This window comes from Puma concolor, chromosome B1 (genome assembly GCF_028749965.1).
Source record: "Puma concolor isolate L17-30 chromosome B1, mPumCon1.1.hap2, whole genome shotgun sequence".
In the NCBI taxonomy this organism is placed as follows: domain Eukaryota; kingdom Metazoa; phylum Chordata; class Mammalia; order Carnivora; family Felidae; genus Puma; species Puma concolor.
In genome coordinates, this window is record NC_141670.1 from 40,363,706 (window position 1) to 40,388,534 (window position 24,829).

The window sequence follows — 24,829 nt, forward strand, 5'->3', positions numbered from 1 at the left end:
ACACTTTAAATGACATGTTAAACAACATACTGCAGATGAACTGCTATTTAATCAATGCACAATTATTTGGAATTTGTTATCAATTTTGAGCTTTGATGTGATCAAAGCGATCAGCTTTATTGGTTATTTCCTTAGGATTAATTTCTAGAAAAAAATGACAATCCTGTCAAGTTGCTCAAAACAAAAGTACCACCACAAGAAAAAAAAAAGTTGTAATTATGTGTGGTGATGAATGTTAACTGAACTTACTGTGGTGATCATTTCACAATATAGACATTTCAAATCATTATGCTGTACACCTAAAACTAATACAATGTTATATTTCATCTCTTTTACCATTTCATTTTCTTGATGGCTCTTCTGGAGACAGAGTATATTTGACTTTGTGATGAGTCATACTCAAAAAAGCCATTTTATTTGTTGAATCTTTATCATTGTTCCTTTTCTTCAGGTTAAAAATCCAACTGCATAATCTAAAAGCTTCCTTAAAAACTGTGGTTTTTCTTTTTTTTTTTTGATATAGCCCTGTATTTAGATTCATTCTACAAATTTTATTGGTCCAATAATAAAGTACCACATCAGAAGGTAGAAAAGGAAAAGGCATATAAGATGCTTCCTGTGTTGGTGCTACATTATTCTCCTTTTTATCCTCCTTAAATAAATGCCAACAATAAATATTGTCTTCATTTATTCAACAAGTAACTGAATGCCTATTGTAACTTTCAAAGTTTATGAAACCCTTACACAATCATTTCATTTAATACCCTCCCAAAGATTTTATGAAGAATCAAGGCCAGTGTCAATTTTATTTTATTTTTTTTTACTCGTTTTATTTTTTATTTTTTAAAATTTACATCCAAATTAGTTAGCATATAGTGCAACAATGATTTCAGGAGTAGATTCCTTAGTGCCCCTTACCCATTTAGCCCATCCCCCCTCCCACAACCCCTCCTGTAACCCTCCGTTTGTTCTCCATATTTATGAGTCTCTTCTGTTTTGTCCCCCTCCCTGTTTTTATCTTATTTTTGTTTCCCTTCCCTTATGTTTATCTGTTTTGTCTCTTAAAGTCCTCATATGAGTGAGGTCATATGATTTTTGTCTTTCTCTGACTAATTTCACTTAGCATAATACCCTCCAGTTCCATCCACGTAGTTGCAAATGGCAAGATTTCATTCTTTTTGATTGCCGAGTAATACTCCATTGTATATATGTACCACATCTTCTTTATCCATTCATCCATAGATGGACATTTGGGCTCTTTCCATACTTTGGCTATTGTTGACACTGCTGCTATAAACACGGGGGTGCATGTGTCCCTTCAAAACAGCACACCTGTATCCCGTGGATAAATGCCTAGTAATGCAATTGCTAGGTTGTAGGGTAGTTCTATTTTTAGTTTTTTGAGGAACCTCCATACTCTCTTCCAGAGTGGCTGCACCAGCTTGCATTCCCAAGGGCCAGTGTGTCAATTTTAAAAGGGGGCAAATAGTCCCCCAGAAGGTAAAAGCAATATACAGGGTTAATCATTCTCCTTCTGTCAGATACTTGGTGCCTCTCCCCTAATTTTTCATTCTTACACATCAAGGCAGGCATATAATGAAATAAATGGAATTTTAAAAATGCTATCCCTAAATAAAACTGTAAGTTAATACTGAAGGAAGAATACTAGAGAGGGGAAGATACGTCTGTCTACTGTAATATATCTTTCCCAGACAGATAAATCTTAGTGACTAATTATTTTGCAGGCTGTTGGGTAGGCATAACCTTTACTTTAGGCCAAGTGGTTTCACTGCTAAATGTCTGCTAAGAATACCCAAGCACAGATATATTAGTTTGCTGTGAATGTGCGAAATACTGTCCTACCCAAGTAGGAAAATGTCTCTTGGGCCAAATGAAGAAAGCTTCTAACAGGCTGAAAACATGGACATTTAATACTGAGTTCATGTTGAAATTATTAGTAATAATGAGTAAGAAACTCCTTTTTATACTGTAGAGGAGTAAGTTTCAATACGACTGAATGTCGTATTCTCCTTACCTTATCTCAGGTGTAACAATCTCTGCTGCCAGACTATCTGAAGATTCTTGACTTCCCAAAGGCATTAACCCTACAAATACACAAACATGGATGCAAGGTTTAAGAGAGAGTATATCGATCTCCTTTAGTATCTATATGAAACACTACTTTGAGCATTAATTTTAATATCTAAAATCTTTGTTTTAGTCAAGTAAAAGACTGTATCACAGTTGCCTTACGTTATTATCGTTTTAACAATTTAAAACAAATTTTATGTTTTATTTTTTATATTTGAGAGAGAGAGAGAGAGAGCACGAGCAGGGGAGGGGCAGAGAGATGGAGACAGACTCTGAAGCAGGCTCCAGGCTCTGAGCTGTCAGCACAGAACCCGACGCAGGGCCCGAACTCACAAGCAGTGAGATCATGACCTGAGCTGAAGTCAGACACCCAACCGACTGAGCCACCCAGATGCCCCTCATTTTAACAATTTTTAAGTGTACAATTGAGTGGCAATAACTATATTCACTATGCTGTGGAATCATCAACACTATTTCTAAAACTCCTTACCCAAAAACACAAATTTTGTAACCATTAAGCAATAACTCCTCATTCCCTTCTCCCTTAGCTCCTCATAACCTTTATTCTACTTTCTGTCTCAATGAATTTGCCTATTCTACATACCTCATGGAATCATACTAATATTTACCCTTTGGGGCCTATATTACTTCACTTAGCATAATGTTTTGAAAACTCACACATGTAGAATTTATCAGAACTTCATTCCTTTTCATAGCCAAACACACACACACACACACACACACACACACACACACACACACACACACACACACACATTTTCTTTATCCATTCCTCTACTGAGGAACATTTAGGTTGTTTCCATCTTTTGGCTACTGTGGATAATGCTGCTTTCAACACTGTTAAACCAGTATATGCTTGAGTCCTTGCTTTGAATTTTGCATATTTACGTAGGAATGGAATTGCTGGATCATGTGGTAATTTTATGTTTAACCATTTGAAGAACCACCAAACTCTTCTACCAGTGGCCTCCCATTTTACATTCCTAACAGCAATGCACAAGAGTTCCAATTTCTCCACATGCCCCCCAACACTTATTTTCCTTTCATTTTTTGGTAGTAGCCATCTAAATGGCTGTGAACTCTCATGGTTTTGATTTGCATTTCTCTAATGACTTTGATATTGAGCATCTTTTCATATGCTTTTTTGCCGCCATCTTTGGAGAAATATCTATTCAAGTCACCCATTTGTAAGCTTAGCTGTTTTTTATTGTTGAGTTGTATAAGTTCTTTATATATTCTGGATTTCAATCACTTATCAAATATATATATGTGTATATATATATATATATATATATATGATTTACAAATATTTTCTCCCCATTTTATGGGTTGCTTTTTACTCTGTCAATAGTGTTCTTCGAGGGGCGCCTGGGTGGCTCAGTCGGTTAAGTGTCCGACTTCGGCTCAGGTCGTGATCTCCCAGTCCGTGAGTTCGAGCCCCGTGTCGGGCTCTGTGCTGACATCTCAGAGCCTGGAGCCTGTTTCAGATTCTGTGTCTCCCTCTCTCTGACCCTCCCCCGTTCATGCTTTGTCTCTCTCTGTCTCAAAAATAAATAAACGTTAAAAAAAATTTAAAAAAAAAAGTGTTCTTCGATGCACAGAAGTTTTAATTTTGATGAAGTCCAAATTGTTTCATTTGTTGACTTAGCTTTTGGTATCAATTCCAAGAAATCATTGCCAAATCCAAAGTCATGACAATTTTCCTCTGTTTTATAGGTTTAGCCCTTACATTAGGTCTTTTACCCATTTTGAGTCCATTTTTTAAAACATGAGTTTGGATGTAGATATCCAGTTTTTCCAGCACAGTATATTGAAAAGACTTCCCTTTCCCTCACTGAATGGTTTTGACACTGTTGTTGAAAATCGACTGATGACATAAGGAAGGGTTTATTTCTGGGCTTTCTGTTCTATTCTGCTGGCCTTATATGACTGTCTTTATGCCTATACCACACTACTCCGATTGCTACCATTATATTAAGTTTTGAAATAATCAGGGTGAGTTCTCCAACTTTTTTCCTTTTTAAGACTATTTTGGCTATTCAGGATCCCTTGAGATTCTATATTAATTTTAGGATGGGTTTTTCATTTTTTTGTAAGAAGTGGCAACAGTAGTTTTCAGGGTGCAAGTCTTTGCTTCCTTGGTTAAATTTATTCCCATGTATTTTATTCTCTTTGATCCTGTAATATATAAAATTATTTTCTTAATTTCCTTTTTAGATTTTTCAGTATCAGTGTTTGCATATATATTTTTGCTGCTAACGTAACTGAGCTGCATCCTACAACTTTGTTGAATTCATTTTACTAGTTCTAACGGGTGTTTTTTGTTTTTTGTAATCATGCCAACTCGAAAGATAGTTTTAGTTCTTTCTAATTTAGATTAAAAAATTTTTCTTTTGTCTAATTGGTCTGGTTAGAACTTGCTGGGCTATGTTCAACAGAAGTGCAGAAGTGGTGGTAGTTGGTAGTCTTGCTTCTGATCTTAGAGGAAAAGCTTTCAGTCTTTCATCATTGAGTTGATGTGAGCTGTGGATTTTTCACATATGGACTTCATGTTGTGGAAGTTCCCTTTCTAGCACTCTTCCTAATTTATTGAAGTTTTTTATGTTTTTTTTTTCCTTTAATGATGGTGTTAGACTTTGTCAAATGCCTTTTCTGCATCAATTGAAATGATTATGTGATTTTTCTCCCTTCATTCTCTTAATGTGATATAGTACATTGATCTTTGTATGTCTACTCTTATGTGAATTTCATGTTTTTCAATTACAGTAGCTTTATAGTAAGTTTGAAATCAGAATGTGATTTCTCCAACCTTTTCCTTTCCAAGATTTTTTTTTCTTGGTTATACTGGTTCCTTTGTATTTTCACATAAATTGAATAAGTGTGTCAATTTCTACAAAGGAAATCTGCTTAGAATTTGATTGGGATTGCACTGAATCTTTATTATTCAATAAAGTCAATATTAAGAGGACTGCAGTCTTAACTAGAGTGAATTTTCTGATACCTGAACATGGATTGTCTCTCCATTTATTTAGATCTTTAGCTTGGCAATGACTTAATAGTTTTCAGTGTACAGGTCTTCTGCTTGTATTTTTTTTTTTTAATTCAAATCCAAGTTAGTTAACATACAGTGTAATAATTATTTCAGAAACAGAATTTAGCAATTCATCACTTACATGTAACACCCAGTGCTCATCTCAGCAAGTGTCCTCCTTAATGCCCTTCACCCCTTTAGCCCTTCCCCCCACTCAAACCCTGGAGCAAATGCAGAGTTTGCTCTTTGCATTTAAGAGTTTCTTATGGTTTGCCTCTCTCTGTTTTTATATTATTTTTGCTTCCCTTCCCTTATGTTCATCTGTTTTGTATCTTAAATGCCACGAGTGAAATCATAGATTTGTGTTTCTCTGATTGACTTATTTTGCTTAGCATAATATACTCTAGTTCTATCCACATTGTTGCAAATGTTATGCTTCTTTATTAAACTTACTCCTAAGCATTTTATTCTTTATGCTACTATTGTAATTTCATTTCCAGATAATTTACTCATAGTACACAAAAATATAATTGGTATTTATATACTGATCTTATTATATATTGAGGCCTTGCTGAACTCATTTACTAGTTCTGTGATTTTTTTTTTTACGTCCTCCTTTCTAATCTGAATGTGTTTTATTTCTTTTTCTTGCCTGACTGCAAGAACCTCTGATACGACAATGAAAAGAAGCAGCAAGAGTGAACATCCTTTATGCACCCCCATGTTTACCGAAGCATTATTTACAACAGCCAAATTATGGAAGCAATCCAAGTGTCCATTGATAGATAAATGGATAAAGAAAATGTGATATTCATTATATATATATATATGTATATACATATACATACATACATATACATATATATATATATATACACATACATATATATATATATATATATATATATATAAAATGCAGCCATAAAAAAGAATGAAACCAGCAATTTGTAACAACATAGAGGGAGATAGTATAATTCTAAGTGAAATAAGTCAGAGAAGGACAAATATCATATGATTTCACTCATATGTGAAATTTAAGAAACAAATGAACAAAAGAAAAAAAAAGAAGAAACAATACAAAAAACAAACTGCTAACTATGAAGAACAAACTGATGGTTGCCAGAAGGGAGGTGGGTGGGGGGATGGGTGAAATAGGTGAAGAGGATTAAGGAGTACACTTAGAATGAGCACTGAGTAATGTACAGTATTGTTGAATCACTATATTGTACACCTGAAACTAGTTTAACACTGTATGTTAACTATGCTGGAGTTTAATAAATAATAACACATAAAAAATAGTGATCATCCTTGCCTTGTTCCTGATCTTAAGGAAAACATTTAGTATTCACCATTAAGTATAAAGTTAGCTGTAGGTTTTTCATAGATGTCCCTTATTAGGTTGAGGAAATTTCTTTCTATTGAAGCTTGCTGAGAGTGTTTCTCACAAATGGTGTCACCATTTTTTTTAACTTAATGACATAACATACATCTCTCTCCAGGTCAGGCATATAAGATATAGTTCTTTTTTTAAATGGCTCTACAGTTTACAATTGAATGAGACTTTTAGGTTGTTTCTAAATTTCACTATTATAAACGACGATTTAATTCATTAGGGTAAATTTTTTGAGCAAATTTGCTAGGTCAACGACATATACATAAATAAGGTTAAAACATACAGGCTTATAGGTAGCAAAGAAACAAAAGTGTAAGTTTACATGAGATAGCCTCTCTTGATATGGGGGCTGAGAGTTAAGGAATTAAGGTTTAGGCTGATTCTTAAAATTTGGGAAAAACTTATACAGTAGATTAGAGATACATGAAAGGATTACCAAGCAGCAATGAGTATCCAATTATGTTCAGAAATAATTTTTGTGAAGACAAGCAAGATATAGAATTTTCTCAAAAGCAAAAATCTACTACTGACTACTTCAAACTAAAGAGCCTCTCCATAGCAAAGGAAACTGAACAAAATGAAAAGAGAATGCACTAAATGTAAGAAAATATTTGCAAACAATACATCTGATAAGGGGTTAATATAAAAACATTTAAAGAGCTCATACAACTCAACTGCAAAAACAATTAAGAAATGAGCAGAGGATCTGAATAGACATTTCTCTGAGGAAGACATCCAGATGGCCAACAGGCACATGAAAAGATGCTGAACATCACTCATCAGGAGGGAAATGCAAATCAAGACCACATGAGCTATCACCTCACACCAGTCAAAAGGACAAGAGATAACAAGCGTTGATGAGAATGTGGAGAAAAGTGAACCCTTGTGCACTGTTGGTGGAATGTAAGTTGGTGCAGCCATTGTGGAAAACATAAATTAAAAATAAAACTACCATATGATCCAGCAATTCCTCTTCTGAGAATTTAATCACAGAAAATGAAAATACTAACTTGAAAAGATACCTGTGCCCTCATTATTTACAATAGTTAAGACATGGAAGCAGCTTAAGTTTCCATCAATTGATATATAAACAAATTGTGAGATTATATATATATATATACATATATATATATATACATACATACACACACACACATATGTATATATGAACTCCATAAGAAGGAAATCTTGCCATTTGTGATATGATGCATCTTGAGAGCAATATGCTAAGTGAATAACTCAGACACAGAAAGACCAATATTGTGTGATTTCATTTATATGTGGAATCTAAAAACAAAACAAAACAAAATAAAAAATACAAAAAAACCAAGCCACAGATACAGAGAACAGATTGGTGATCGCCAGAGGTGACATATGAGGGGGTGGGCAAAATGGGTGAAGGGGTCAAAAGGTACAAACTTCCAGATATAAAATAAATAAGTCACACAGATATAATGTATAGCGTGGTGACTATAGTTAATAACACTATATTGCATACTGAAAGTTGTTGAGAATAAGTTAAAAGTTCTCATCACAAGAAAACAAATTTTGTAACTGTGTATGTTGACGAATGTTAATTAGTCTTCGTGTGGTGATCATTTCACAATAAATACCAATATCGAATCATTAGGTTGTACACTTGAAACTAATACAATGTTATGTTAATTATACCTTAATTTAAAAAAGGAAAAAAAAAAGATAAAGATATATAACTGTCTTTAGCTGGCCCTGGTTAATTTGGAACAGAGAAAAAAAACTTGAGGCAATCTGAACTGGTGTTTGACAAGCTTTCACCATTAAGAAAAGATGGTGGTGATCAGAACACAGTTAAATGGCTGTGAGGTGGGCTGTGTAAGCTGGAAAATGAGGCCAGAAGAGAGCTGATCAACAGAAATAGAAACCACAGACGGGGGGGCGCCTGAGTGGCTCAGTCAGTTAAGTGTCCGACTTCGGCTCAGGTCGTGATCTCACGGTTCGTGAGTTCGAGCCCCGCATTGGGTTCTGGGCTGACAGCTCAGAGCCTGGAGCCCGCTTCAGATTCTGTGTCTCCCTCTGTCTGCTTGCACTCTGTCTCTCGCATTGTCTCAAAAATAAGTAAACATTAAAAAAAAATTTTTTTTAGGAACAACAGAGAGGGGGTTAAAGGTGAAATGCGGTAGGCAGAAGGAATGAGGAGGAGAAAAAGGAGGTTGTAGTCAGAGGAGAGGAAGAATTCCAGTTTTGGGTAACTGAAAAGCCAAGGGCAGGTTACTGGAACAGGGGTGAACAAACTGTGAAGCTGTACAAGTCACCGTTCAGGCTCCACATCTGCCAGCATGATGACAAAAGTGGAAGGGACTAACTTCGAGCTAAGTGCTGCTCCTTCCCTGTGAGAAGAGCAGAGTTCTACTTTGTACAGAAGTCCTGTAATGCATTGATATCCACCTCACATCTCAGGCGAAAAAAAAAAACCACTGACTGACTTTTAAAAGAGGTCATAAGAAACTTTCCAGAATAAAATTTTCCAGGTTTATTAACACAGATGATTTAACAAATGTTTATGCTTTTGATCTAATAAAATTCAAATATTTACATATAATTAAAATACAAAATAAGCCAAGTAAATCTGGTCTTATTAACTATAGCCTATTTGCCACAAAATCTGGGTAACAGTTTATATCAACTTCATGCCTCTTCACCAGTTTTTCATTTTCATCCACTGGTGCAGGCATCTTAAAATGAATCAAAAATTTCTACTCATACTGTAAAAAATAAATGATCTTGCTTGAGCTACTGAAATGTTTTTACCTTGAGTTGTGAGCTGTCCTTCTTGTGCCTGTACACAACGAAGCTCTTCAATGGTTTCCTTCAGAGAATCCCTTTCTGTTCTTAACCTCTGGAGGGACATCAAAAATAAGGAAAGTTAGCTTTACGTTTTATGAATTTATTCATCAGTGGTCTTTGCCTTACCTAAGAGAGTGATGAACAGTAGGGAACGTGGACATGTTTCATGTTTTGATTTTCCATAGAAAGATCATAAAAGGACAAAATTACAACAATTTTAATATTTAACAATATTAAATATCTACTATTTGCAAGGCAATATGTTATACACAGTTAAACATAAGAAACAAAACTGTTTACTCCAGTACATTATATAAAGTACATTATATAACATTCTTTTCATGAGACATAAAAAGATCAAAGAGCTAAGACTAAATATTCATCAACCATGACAAAGTAAAAATATTTTTAAAAGATTCAAGATATGATGAACAACAACAAAAAGAATTGTATCCTCTCAATTATACAGAAAACAGAAAAGCTATTCAAATTTATAGAAAGTCATGAGCAGAACAATGTATGAGAAACAAAAGTGGTAGAAAACATAAAAGTATACAAAAGAAATTAGAGTGGAAGTAAAAACATTCTTTTAATCTTTTATTTTACATTTATTTCTGAAACACAAATGTAAATCTTCTATAATTTAAAAACAAATAGGATCTCTAATTTTTAAATTTATAAATAGAAGGAATTATTATAGTCCAAATATGAATTAAATGTCATTGTCTCAATTTTAGCAATGTTCAAAACCAAAGTGCCTAATACATATATACTCACATCTTTTTCTTTTTGAAGACTGTCAACTTTTTCTTTTAGCCGCTTATATTCAAAATCTAATTTATCTGCTTTCTTCGATTCTTCAGATAATCTATTTTGTAGTTCTACTACCTGATACAGAAAGGTACCATTAATTTTTAAAATTTGAAACATTGGAAATTATCACTATTTTCTTCCACAGAGCTATGAAAACTACCCCCTCCAGCAACAAATATCAAAAAGAAAAAAAAAAGTGTACAATATAGCAGCCTAACCCAACAGAGAGAACAAGTAACAAAAATCTGCTCAGACATTATGGGTTCTAAAATCTAATTCTCCAAAGTAGCAATGTACAAAATTACAAAGAATGTACAGTATAGACTTTCATTTCCTGTACTACACATAACAGAGGGGTCTGAAACTCAGCACAAAGCAAAAGAAATGCTAGGGAACAAAAAACCTGATTGCACAGCTGTGCTTACAAGAAAGTAAGAGAAAGCTTCAGGGCCTGAAATGAGTAGGAAGTCTGTATGGAAGCTACAGGTTCCACGAAGCACCAACTGCTAATACCAGGAAACTAGAGCTTTGAATGTAAAGGAAGACCAGTTGTTTAACCATCTTGGGCTCTAAAGGTACTGAGTCAGTAAACAGGTAGGTTAAGAAAAAATCCATTAGCTGGAAAAAATCAGTAAGGAAGCTTGCCTGTCATAAAGTGAGTGCTCTGGGTTTAAACAAGTATAACTTGAAAGTTTGTAACTATGGCCTACTAACATGTAGATTTGTGTTTCCATTTCTACCACAGGCTTTATCCAGCAAATCCTAACCCAGGCAATTAATTTAAAGTTGTCCTGGTTGGTAGTGCTGTGACAAATCTGGCATATACAAAACATTGTTTGGAAGAATACAACATCAACCAAAACCTCCTAGTATTCCTGAAGATAAAGAGGAGCCAAATGAAAGAGCAAAGGCCATAAAGAAGCCACCATGAACACCATTAACATTAACAACACTAACAACAAACTAGTAGAATAAGACCTGAAAGGATTTCAGATTGGAACTATTAGTTATAAAATAGTAGGTTTAATACTTAAAGAAAATAAAGATGGAAATCTAAATTAAGAAAGGAAGATGATCAGGCAGGTTTGAAAGAACACTCAAAGAGAACTTTTGGAAAGAAAAATATTATCATTGAAAAACAAAGTGTATTAAGCTCCAGATCAGAAATAGGTGGAGAGAATTAGTGTATTACAGAATTTCACTGCAATATTTCTAGTTGTAGATTCCTTATTTAGTTTGTTATTCACTGTAAATACTACCTCTGATGTCCTTCATTAGTTCTAAAACAATGTTCACGCATCCTTTTCCTCAAATAACATCTTTTTATATTTCTTGCTGTTCTCTTTTCTGGAACTCTAATTGGATCATCTGATTTTAATTTAACATCTTTTAATGTCACATATAGTTTCTTTGGGCTACATTTATTTTGGGTAGTTTCTCAGTCCACATTCAAGTTAACTAATTCTTTCAACTTTAGTGTATGTTGAAAATTGAGTAATAAAATGTTGGGAAGAAATATACCCAGGGGGCGCCTGGGTGGCTCAGACGGTTGAGTGTCTGACTTCGGTTCAGGTCATGATCTCACAGTTTGAGTTCAAGCCCCACATTGGGCTCTGTGCTGGCAGCTCAGAGCCCGGAGCATGCTTCAGATTCTGTGTCCCCCTCTCTCTCTGCCCCTCCCCTGCTCACGCTCTCTGTCTCTCAAAAAATAAACATTAGGGGCGCCTGGGTGGCGCAGTCGGTTAAGCGTCCGACTTCAGCCAGGTCACGATCTCGCAGTCCCTGAGTTCGAGCCCCGCGTCGGGCTCCGGGCTGACGGCTCAGAGCCTGGAGCCTGTTTCCGATTCTGTGTCTCCCTCTCTCTCTGCCCCTCCCCCGTTCATGCTCTGTCTCTCTCTGTCCCAAAAATAAATAAACGTTGAAAAAAAAAAATTAAAAAAAAAAAAATAAACATTAAAAAATAAATTTAAAAAATAAAGAGAAATATACCCAGCAAAAAACTTGCCAGTATTCATGGTGCACAGAGCTGTTCTACTAAATCTTCTCCAACTCATTTTAAGCTAGTATAGTTTTGATGCCAAAATCAGATAAGGAAAGTATGAGATAGAAACCTTCAAGTGAATCATAGAGGCAAAATATTCTAAATAAAATGAACAAAGCAAATCTAATGATGTGAAACCAATAAATCTGCAGTGACTAAATGAGTTTTGATTCAGGAATGCAAGGATAGCTTAAGCAGAGACAATCCATTAATATAATTCATCAACATTAATAGAAAGGAACAGCAGAATAGGAGTATCTCAATAGTGCAGGAAAAGGAGCTGATTAAGTTTAATATCCATTTAAAATAGACACCCTGAACAATATATGCTAATACACTGGCAAAACATTTAAAGCATTCTGTATAAAATCAACAAGAAATGGTTGCCTAATATGATTACTTCTATTCTGAGTTGTATTACAGGTCAAACATGCTGACTGAGAAGGAAAAAAATGGTATGGAATAGAAAAAGAGAAACAAAACTATTTTATTTGTATTTTATATGACTTCTGACAAGAGATACTGCAGACATTACTAGAAGTAATATGAGAATCTGGCATGGTTGTAAAATGACATAAACATCGATTTCAATTGCATAAATAAACAACAAACTGAAAATGGTATCCTTTCTTTTGCTAATTGCAGTTATAAAATCTGAACAAGGTACCTAAGAGTAAATGTAATATGTGCATGACATTTAGAAGAAAATTACAAAACTGAAAGACACTGAAGATCTAAATAAATGGAAAGATATATTGATCAAATAGGAACATTCATTGTCATAAAGATGTCAATTCTCCCCAAATTAACCAACAAGAGTCAATGCAATTATAATTCCCAAAAGTTTTGGGTATTTAGGTAAGGAAAAGTTCTAAGAGACAGTTTGAAAAAGAACAAGGTGTATTATCAAATATTAAATTACTAAAAATTTATAAATAATAAGACAGTGGGGTATTGTGTCAGAATAGACATATAAACCAATGAAACAGAAGAGAGTACCCAGAAACAAACTCACATTTAAGATGGAAACTAGGTATGTGATAAGATGGACTTGCAGGTCATTGTGGAAGAAACGGACTACTAAATAAATGCCACTACGTTGACTGGTTGCCTACACAGACAATGAAGTATTCAAATGGATCCTTAATCTAGCATCCTACACAAAAATTAATTATGTGTGATTTAAAGAACTAATTGTGCACAAAACTAACTTTAAATCTTTGTTAAGAAAACAGAGGTTAGTCTTACATCTTTATGTAGGAAATTATTTAAGACAAAAGACAAAATATTTAAGACAATATCATAAAAAGATATTTAAAGTTAATCTCAAAAAAGGTAAAGAGAAAGGTCACAGAATGGTAGGAAATAAAAATAGCAAGTGTAATTGACAAAAGATTAATAGCAAGACCATATAAAGAACTTTCAGAAATCAGCAAGAAATAACACAATTTTAAAAATGAATAGAAGATTAAAAATGGGCAATTCACAAAAGAAATGTAATCAGTAAATATATTTGTAATTAGGGTAATGCAAAGTATAATCATGAGGCGACACGATTTCATATTCAACCAACTGGCAAAATTTCAAGTGTGACAATACTATGTGTTGGTGATGATGTGGAACAACAGGGATTCATACAAACTTCTGGTTAGTAATACAATCATTTTGAAGAGCAATTTAGCAGTATCTCATTAAATGAAGATACTCTAGGAAGAAATTCCTTATAGCTGTAAAACTTTCACACATGTATAGAAGAGGACATATTCAATACTATTCATTGTGATATTTCTTGTAATTAAAAGAAATGTTGAAACATCCTATGTTGTCCTTCAATAGGAAAATGGATAAACTGTGGTTTCGTGACTCAACAGGATACTGTATAGCAGTACATATGAAACGAATAAAGCTATACCTATCAACATAAACAAATTTCACAAATATACTGAGCAAAGTAAATCACAGAAGTCTTTTTACTATATCATTTATATAGTCCTGAAACATGTCAAAAATGTTACACATTATATATATATATATATATATATATATATATATATATATATATACACACACACACACACACATATATATATATATATACATACATACATATACACATACGTGAGTAAATATATATGCACCAAAAGAATAAAGAGATGCACGGGAAAGAAAACTACAAAACAGCATAGTGGTTACTATAATGAAGAGGGGAAGAGTATGTTTTATTTTTTTAAGCATAGATACTTATATTATTCTTTTACTTTTGTGTATTTCTTAAGTATTACATAATAACTTAAAAATAAAAAACAATAAAAAGATTTGCTATAGAGACTAGTTGGTAACCTCTGGATAAGAACTAAGTTTTAATGTTAGCTACACTGGAATTAAAATTAAGAACTTAGTAAGAAAAAAAGAACGAAGTTTCCATAGGTAAAAAACAGAATACTGTGAAAACAAAAGTCAGTGGATTTTTGGTAAGCCACAGTATTATAATGGAAAGCTTGCTTGAAAACATCATTAAGAAACTTTGTTACTATTCTTTTTACCTGTCTCTTATATGTCTCAAGTTGACTTCGAGCTGCATTGGCTTTTCTTAACTCTTCCTCTAGACTGACAGTGTTCTGCATATACATAGTATTCTTTTCTTCTAAGAGTTTAACCTGACGCCTCAAATCACCAAGATCTTCTAGCTTCTTTTTATATGATTCCACTTGGCCTTCTAGTTTAGACACTTTATCAGAAGAATGTCTAGAATGAGATGGGAAATCAGAAATCAGAAACACATCCAGAGTTGTAAAGCTGTTTTAATAGTGCTAAACCAAGAGGGACTGCCAGAAAAGAACACATTCAAATGAAGTTATAAGACCAAAGGTGACTCTAGATTAATGTTTTGTTCAGGCTAAAAAATATGACCAAAATTACAGCAAAACTTGTAATGGAGAATGTCATATAATTTCAGGAAAGCAAGTGGTGGTGGTGGGGTGTGTGTAGGGGGGTAGCCAGCACAGTGACATGTAGCAAAGAAGCAAAATAAATTGTGCAGTGTCCAAATGATTTGGCAATTAGAATGACATTAGTGACCAAAGGAACAGCCATTTCCGTGCAGCAGTGGGGGTAGGAGAGGGCACATTTTAAGGAGTTAAGGAGAGAATGTAAATTTTACCTTGTGTAATCTAAATTTGTTCTGGAGGGAAGGAGAGAGGAGTAAGTCTTTTTTCTAAGATGAGAGACCTAAACATATAAATATATGCTAAAGTGGGAGATCCAAATGCAAAGAGAAATGATAACAGATGGAACACAGTCCTTGTGTAAGCAAGAAGTATTGAGACCCAGAGCACTGAAGAAGGAATCAGCACTGGACATGAGAAAGAATGACAAGTCTACATTCTAAAAGCAAAAATGAAAAGATAGGTGGGAATGCAGGGCAGTTAGAGGTGCAGGAAGTACAGGGCATGGAGAGTCCCCACAGCTCATGGTTTTTCCTTGATGCAGTAGGAGACAATGTCATCTACTGAGACTAAAGCATTGAGAGGTGGGGGGGTGGGGTGGGGGATGGGTGTCCAGGTGAAAAGAGTTATGGAAATAGGTGCTAGCTATGAGAGAAATGGGAGACAGAGCTATCTATCATGAGCAGCAGAATGGTGGACCACAGGTAAGAGCCCAAGGAAGAGTAAAGATCATGGCTTTGTAGTAGGACAAAACTGTATCACTATGTGATTTTCTCTATTCATTCTCAGTATTCAAAGAGCAAAAGTGTAAATGGCTGGAATGATCCGACAGAAGATAGATTATACAAGTGGAATGGTGGCAAATTGAGGTGGCAGAGAGTGAAGGCACTTAGTTCTCTAAGTGAGTCGAGGTGCAGGTAAACTGGTCCAGCAAGGAAATGATGCCTCCTGGGGTGTGACAGTATCCGAGAAAGAGGAAGACTGAGTGAGCAGAGGACTTGAAATTAAAGAAAAGGAGTCATAATAAGAAAAGCTCCAGAGCTACACAAGTATTTAGTGATGGTCAGAGACTAGTTTCTATTTAACAAACATTTATACAGCACTTACTTGACATATGCTGTTCCAACGATTTAGAAATAAAAACTTACTTAGTTCTGCATCTAAATCTGAGGTGGGAGGTGTATTATCTCCATTTTACAGATGAGAAAATGGTTACATGAGAGGTTAAATAAATGATAGCACTGGAATCTGAACCCAGTTAAATACCCTGCTATGCTCAGAGATCCTAGAGTTTATAACATAAGTGGCAGAGCTGTTCTGGGTGATGACAGGCCTGAGAGGTCACAAACATGGGAAAACTGTTTACCTAAGAACATCTATTTCATCTTTTAAAGACTGAGCATCATCTGCCAAAGTGGTTAGTTCATCATTCTGTTGCCGGAGTTCAGAGATTTCCTTTTCTAACTCTTCACAGCGTATACGATAATCATCTTTGGCTGCTTCTAGTCTGTAATCAAAACAAAATAGACCAAGAAAGTACTATTTATTGTCTAATAATTCTCCTTAGAACAGCAAAAGGAAATAAAAAACATGAGAATACACTCTTGAACCTGTCTCCTACTTCTGTGACCATAAGCTCTATCTTCAAGTTTTAACTATCCTGAAAATGGATTCCACTGGTCCAAGGCTTATGGAAACATAACAACTGATTATCACTCCTCTGTTCAGAAAGCTAGACATCACGTAATATTTTTCCAAATACAGAACATAAAATTTATTTAAAGTTTTATTTGTGACCATGAAATTAACAGATGTTCCTTGTTGAAAATTTATAATACAGAAAAGCAAGAAAAAATATGTATTAATCTAAGTAGATAAAACTGTTAATTAACATTTTTGAGTATATCCTCTAGTTTGGTTGCTATTCATAGGTCTTTTCCCCTCTAAATATGGATAATACCGTTCATACCTCTTATTTTATTTTGCTTTAACATAAATCTTTCCTTTTGATTTACAGGATTGTCTCTAATGTCACAAATATTTATTGTTGATTATTTATTTTTTTTATTTGAGAGAGAGAGAGAGAATGAGAGTGAGTGAGCATACGAGTGGCAGAGAGGGGCAGAAGAGGGCAGTCTGACGTGGGGTTTGATCCCCTGAACACTGAGAATCAGGACCTGAGCTGAAATCCAAGAGTGGGATGCTCAACTGACTGAGCCACCAGGTGCCCCCAACTCTTAAAAATTTTTTTTGAGAGAAAGAGGGAGCCTGAGTGGGGAAGGATTGGAGACAGGGAGAGAGAGAGAATCTTAAGCAGGCTCCATGCCCAGCGAGGAGCCTGACCAACCACGAGATCATGACCGGCACAGAAATCAGGAGTTGGACGCTTAACCAACTGAGCCACATAGGCGCCCCCTCAGGTGTTCCTTTATTTACTTTCAATTTTATTTATAGAAGTATTTCAATTTAACAGAAATTCTTAATTTCTATGTAATTCTATTGATGCATTTTCTACCTTATAGTTTTCACTTTTGGTGTATGATTATAAAGCTTTTTTCTTTTATATAAAACATAAAAATATTGCAAATATTTAAAAATATATTTAAATATAAATAAATTTAATAAATAAATTTTAATAATTTAATGAATAAATTTTACTATAAATAAATACAAATTTAAATAAATTTAAATATACACATATATAATAAAATATTATAAAAATATTTTATATTTCTTGTTAGTACTTAACAGGGTTTCTTTTTTTTTTTTTAATTTTTTTTTTAATGTTTATTCATTTTTGAGAGACAGAGAGAGACAGAGCATGAGCGGGGGAGGGGCAGAGAGAGAGACACACACAGAATCCGAAGCAGGCTCCAGGCTCTGAGCTGTCAGCACAAAGCCCAAAGCGGGGCTTGAACTCACAGACCGCTAGATCACGACCTGACCTGAAGTCAGATGCTCAACCGACTGAGCCACCCAGGCGCCCCCAGGGTTTCATTTTTAACACTAAAATTCTCAATTCCCCCTGGAATTAACTGTAGTGTATGATGTAATGTAGGAATCAAACTTTTCCTGCCAAAATATTTACCTATTATCCCAAAACCATTTAACAAATAATTTAATCTTTACCTATTGATTAAAAAAATGCCACCTTTGTCTTATTAGAAATTTATGTATACACTTGGGTCAGTTTTCTGGATCTGCATTTGTTACTGGTTTGTCTACTTTGCTGCACCAATACCAAAATTAGTACAGGTGTGTAACATTTCAACAAAGGACATGGCAAGCACTCCCTCATTATACTTTGAGTGTAAACGTTCTGGGAATCTCCTGCTCATCAATACTTCTGGCTGAACACAAAATGTGAATTGGAATCAAGTTCAAATTATATAATAATTTAAGAGAAAATGGCATTCTTACAATGCGCCGTTAAAAACGTGTAAAAAAAACAAAGTAAACAAACAGATGTTATCGTTCTCCATATACTGAGATACTTTTTATGTACGACTAAGAAGTTTTTGTTGTACAAGTCCCTCATATTCCTTTTAAATTTTATTATTCCTTGGGTACTTATAAACTTACAAAAGCAAGTTTTTCCTGATGATCCTACCTAGTTATTACTAGAACATCTTATGACCTATACAAATGTCTTATAGTTACTCTCTTCCCATTAAGTGTTTACCGGTTCTGAGAACTTTTGGTTGATTCACTTCACATTTTCTAGGTGGACCAACCTATTATCCATAAATAATGATCATTTACTTTTTGTCATTCCAAAATTTTATCTTATTTTTATTTCATTTTCTAGAAATAACTAAATTGTATCTGTGTGCCAGGCAATATTCTCAGTACTTTTCACACGTTAACTCATTTAATACAAAAATTCTAGAAAGTAAGTAATTATTAGACCATCTTACAGTGAATGAAATGGAGGCATGCCCAAAGTTACACAGCTACTAAGTGGCAAAGCCAGGATTTTTGGAATGTCTAGAAAAAAACTCAAATACTATATTAATACAAATTATCATCTTGTTCTTTACTGAGAATTTCACACACCAAACTTATTTTGTACTATTCCTTCTCCTTTAACTTATGGATTGAAAGAGCTAAAATAAGAAATTTAATATTGTTAAATTGTTATTGTAATAGACTTAATAACAGGTTAACGATCCTGGGATAAAGTTTATTGTAATAAAGTACCAATTGAAGTTGCTGTTGTTTTATTTAGCATTATTTAAAAAATACTCATATATCAGATGTTAGTATTTTTTAAAATTATTTTTGTTGGGTTTGATGTAAGGGAAGGAAAAGTGGAAGTAAATTCTTATGCTCCAGATGTTATCATTGTCTAGAAAATTGGATTTAACCGCCCCCCCCACCAACTATTTACTTTTAAATATTTGAAATCTACAATTTGAAAGACTAGTTCATGAATACCTGCACACCCTTTGCTAGATTCATCTACTTGTTGTTAACATTTTGCCTCATATGCTTTCTCTCACTTTATGGGTAAACACATAAAATACACACGTACATTTTTTTTTGAGAACTATCATAAAGGAAGCTGCAGAGGTCATGACCCTTCACCCCTAAATACTACAGCAGTAAGGATAGTCTTATCATCATTGCAATACCATCATTATATCTAAGACAATTAATATTAATTTATCTAATATGTAGTCCATATTTATCCAACTGTAGTAAAAATGTTCCCTCTTTCCACTTTGATCCAGGATCCAAAGAAAAATTTTCACATTATCTTTAGTTGTATTATCCCTTTTGTATTTCCTTCCTTTTGTTTTTTATAATATTGACTTTTTTGATGGGCTGCTGGGTGGCTCAGTCAGTTAAAGTGTCGGACTTCAGCTCAGATCATAATCTCGCAGTTTGTGGGTTTGAGCCCCAGGTCGGGCTCTGTGCTGACAGCTCAGAGCCTGGAACCTGTTTCAGATTCTGTGTCTCCCTCTCTCTCTCTCTGCCCCTCCCCCACTTGCAATCTGTCTCTCTCTTAAAAATAAACAAACATTTAAAAAATATAAAAAAATAAAGAGAAAAAATAAACTCCTATTTTATTGACTTTTTGAGTAGTCTTACCCATCTTTAAGGATATTCCTTATTCTGATTATTTCTTCATGATTACATTCAGGTTAAATATCTGGCAAAAATACTATACAAGTGACACTGTGTACCCTGTGGGTGGTGCTACTTAGTTTGATGATTTAATTAAATGGTAACTGCCAGATCCCTCCATTAGAAAAATATATTGTCCATTTTGTAATTAAAAATAATCCATGAGGGGCGCCTGGGTGGCTCAGTCGGTTAAGCGGCTGACTTCGGCTCAGGTCATGATCTCGCGGTCCATGAGTTCAAGCCCCGCGTCGGGCTCTGTGCTGACAGCTCAGAGCCTGGAGCCTGTTTCAGATTCTGTGTCTCCCTCTCTCTGACCCTCCCCCGTTCATGCTCTGTCTCTCTGTCTCAAAAATAAATAAACGTTAAAAAAAAAAAATTAAAAAAAAAAAATCCATGAGGGGTGCCTGGGTGGCTCAGTCAGTTAAGTATCTGACTTCAGCTCAGGTCATGATCTCACGGCTCATGAGTTCAAGCCTCCCATCAGGCTCTGTGCTGACTGCCTGGAGCCTGCTTTTGATTCTGTGTCTCCTTTACTCTCTCCCCTCCCCTACTCATGCTCTGTCTCCCTCTCTCTCTCTCAAAAATAAATAAAAACATTAAAAAAATTAAAAGCACAATACCACTATCACATATATTAAAATTAATAATTTCTTCAAAAAAAATCTATGAGAGTTAAAACTTTAAAGCTTGTATCAATGCTCAAAAAAGAAAAATATGAAAGATACAAGGTTATAATACAGATAACCCAGAAGAATTATATTTGACTATAAGGAATAATAAATACTAAGAGGTATAAATATGTAGTGCTGATAAGTACTTGAATTGTTTAAGCGCTTCAAAATAATAATTGCAATATGTACTACAACATGTATTCTGGAACAAATAAAAGACTTAGACACTATATCCTTCATAATGAATACACAGGACAATTCTAAATACCACTTCCCCAAACTATACTTTAAAAACTAGCCACAATTTAGGGACACCTGGGTGGCTCAGTTGGTTAGGCATCCAACTCTTTCATTCAGCTCAGGTCATGGTCTCACAGTTCAGGAGTTAGAGCCCTGCGTTGGGCTCCATGTACTGACAGTGCGGAGCCTGCATGGAATTCATTCTCATTCTCATTCTCATATTCTCTCTCTCTCTCTCTCTCTCTCTCTCCCCCCTGTCCACCCCTCAACCCCCCCTTCAAAACAAAACAAAACAGAACAAAAACTAGCCATAATTTAGAAACAAAAGGGTACAGTCATACTTAGATTTTACTATCTACCAATTCTGTCTTAGAAGGTCAAGATTAAGATGAAGGGTTCTCAAACTTTTTGGTCTCAGGACCTCTTCACACTCTTAAAATTACTGACATTTGAAAGAACTTTTGTTTACGTAGGTTTTATCTATGGATATTTACTTATCATATTTAAAACTTAATACAGAAACACCTAAATATATTGAAAAGGACAGTAATAAAACTATTATATCAATATAGACAACACATCATTTATGAAAAATAACTGTATATCCTAAAACACAAAAATAGGGAGAAGAATGGTGATGTTTTACATTTTTGTGATTCAAATAATCCAGTTTCACAGGAAACAGCTGGGCTGTCATAGCTATTTCTATATTCACCTGTTGTGACACCTTTTTGGCTGAAATGTATGAAGGAAATCCACCCTTGCACAGACATGTAGGTAGAAAAGGGATGGGCTATGGGGCGCCTGGGTGGCGCAGTCGGTTAAGCGTCCGACTTCAGCCAGGTCACGATCTCGCGGTCCGGGAGTTCGAGACCCGTGTCAGGCTCTGAGCTGATGGCTCGGAGCCTGGAGCCTGTTTCCGATTCTGTGTCTCCCTCTCTCTCTGTCCCTCCCCCGTTCATGCTCTGTCTCTCTCTGTCCCAAAAATAAATAAACGTTGAAAAAAAAAAAAAATTAAAAAAAAAAAAAAAGAAAAGGGATGGGCTGGAAGCCTCTCTGAAAGGGTCTCTGCAAACCTGCAGGGGCCCACAGACCATATCTTGAATTGCTCATGTAGACCACAGGGGATGGACTATTTCTAAGGTTTCAGAAAAGACTTAAATATAGTTTTTTGTTTTTTCCTGTTAAAGCAAAATATATGTCTTACTGCTAAATCCTTTAATTGTGTGGATCTGTTTTATCTGGCAGGATGCCAAATTTTTCCTTTTCTCCTTTTCCCTTTCACCATCCAATTGCCAAAGGGTGATTCTCCCTTCCTCTTAGCCTTTACCTCTCCCAGAAGATGTGTTTAGAAAACAGTCCCTTTCAGGGCGCCTGGGTGGCGCAGTCGGTTAAGCGTCCGACTTCAGCCAGGTCACAATCTCGCGGTCCGTGAGTTCGAGCCCCGCGTTGGGCTCTGGGCTGATGGCTCGGAGCCTGGAGCCTGTTTCCGATTCTGTGTCTCCCTCTCTCTCTGCCCCTCCCCCGTTCATGCTCTGTCTCTCTCTGTCCCAAAAATAAATAATAAACGTTGAAAAAAAAAAAAATTAAAAAAAAAAAAAAAAAAAAAAGAAAACAGTCCCTTTAAATTAGCTTGCCCTTTAAATAAGCCTATCTCTATAAATCATGGACCTGGCCTTTTTATTGTGTCCCTTTAAACCAAGTACCTGCAAAGGGCACCAATCTCTTTATGTTAGTGCCACTATGTTTTCAGGGTATCTGGTCCTTTAAGGCAACTCACTTGACTTTGAAATCTTTTCCCTGCAGTTTGTGGTTTAATCTCTTTTTTGTCTTAAAACTGATTTCAGATTTTGAGTGAGTTTAATCTTTCTGATGATCTCTCCAACTTACCTTACCCTCAGGCCCTGTATTTTTCTGTCTTCCTCTAATTTTTTGTTAATCTGCCTTTTACTTGCCTCAAAGCACCTAGCAGGATGGGGTGGGACAGGTGTATGGGATGTGTGGTTCTTGTTTGCTTTTCTCACAAGAACAGCTGAGGCATACTGTCTTTCAGGTAATACTGAGCGTGTGGTTTTGATAGAATTTTTCCTAGGTATGAAGTTACCTTCGTGTCACATGGGAAGATTTGGGGAAGTTGTTTATTTTACATCCTCCTGTGGTTTGCAGCCACCTAGTGTTATAGTCCTAACACTATATTCTTAACTTTAAAAGACAATTACCAAATGTTTTAACGGATAGACTTTAGTGAGGGGTCTTTTACCTGAATGTTTCTTCTTGGAGTTGTTCTAATTGAGTTTGAAGCTGCAGATGCCTTCTTCCTGCAGGACTGTTCGGATCTTCTATAGAATCAGATTGATTAAGTCTTTCCATTAATACCTGATTCTCTGCCAAAAGACTACTTTTCTCCTCTTGCAATGCTGCAACCTATTAGAATATAAGAAGACGGCAATTATTTCTTCCAATTACACTGGCATCAGCACAATCACTTGTGAATTACCATTATGAATTAAAGCCTGTTTTGATCAACCTCCACTGCAAACATTTACACTACCTTTGAATACTGCACAGGCAGAGCAATATATAAGAGTAAGCAGGAATTCATTCTTTACATCTGAAAAGACAGTCCACCAAGTAAGATATGTAAATGGCAACTAAGCACACAAAAAGATACTCATGATTAATCATTAAGGAAATGTAAATTACAACCACAATGTTCTACCAATACACTCCTAGAAAGGCTAAAATAAAAAATACTGGCTATACCAAGTGTTGGCAGAGATGTAGAATAAATGGAAGTCTCATACGCTTTTGGTGACAATGTAAAATGTTTCAAGCACTTTGGAAAACAGCTTTGCGTTTTCAAAAAAAATTAAACATGCAACTACTACGTGACCTAGGCAGTATTTACTTACTCAAGAGAAATTAAAGCACATGGCCACACAGATTTATAAAGAATGTTAACAGCTGTTTTATTTATAATAGAGAAAAACTAGAAACAACACAAATGTTCATCAACAGGTTAATGGATAAATTCTAGTATGTGCATATAAGAGAATACTATTTGGCAATGAAAAAGAATTAACTATGGGGGCGCCTGGGTGGCGCAGTCGGTTAAGCGTCCGACTTCAGCCAGGTCACGATCTCGCGGTCCGGGAGTTCGAGCCCCGCGTCAGGCTCTGGGCTGATGGCTCGGAGCCTGGAGCCTGTTTCCGATTCTGTGTCTCCCTCTCTCTCTGCCCCTCCCCCGTTCATGCTCTGTCTCTCTCTGTCCCAAAAATAAATAAATGTTGAAAAAAAAAAAAAAAAAAAGAATTAACTATGGATACCATCAACATAAACGAATCACAAAATAATGAAAAAAATCAGACAAAAAAGTATACAATGTATGATTCCTTTTATATACAATTCAAGAAGATACAAACAAATCTATAGTGACAAAGCAGAGCTGGGGACTGGAGGGGGAATACAGAGTCATGAGAAAACATTTGAGGGTGATGGGTTCATTATATCAATTGTGGTAATGTTTTCACATATTCATACATATGTCAACAGTTTTGAATGTACACTTCAAATATGAGCAGTTTATTATACGTTCATTTTATCTCAATAAAGCTGTAATAACAAAAGTTA

General features: G+C 35.1%; 1 protein-coding gene across 6 annotated transcripts in view; it reads right to left on the reverse strand.

Annotated features, from left to right (window-relative positions):
• HOOK3 (hook microtubule tethering protein 3) overlaps positions 1-24,829 on the reverse strand; it is a 123,435-nt gene that overhangs the window by 43,921 nt on the left and 54,685 nt on the right. For all 6 annotated transcript variants that reach the window (XM_086703564.1, XM_086703565.1, XM_086703567.1 and 3 more), the window contains 6 exons: positions 23,460-23,623; positions 16,525-16,665; positions 14,757-14,958; positions 10,137-10,247; positions 9,324-9,411; positions 2,036-2,105 (listed from right to left, as the gene is read on the reverse strand). In XM_086703564.1, the coding sequence (XP_086559690.1) occupies positions 2,036-2,105; positions 9,324-9,411; positions 10,137-10,247; positions 14,757-14,958; positions 16,525-16,665; positions 23,460-23,623 (776 nt within the window). The remainder of the gene's footprint in view (positions 1-2,035; positions 2,106-9,323; positions 9,412-10,136; positions 10,248-14,756; positions 14,959-16,524; positions 16,666-23,459; positions 23,624-24,829) is intronic.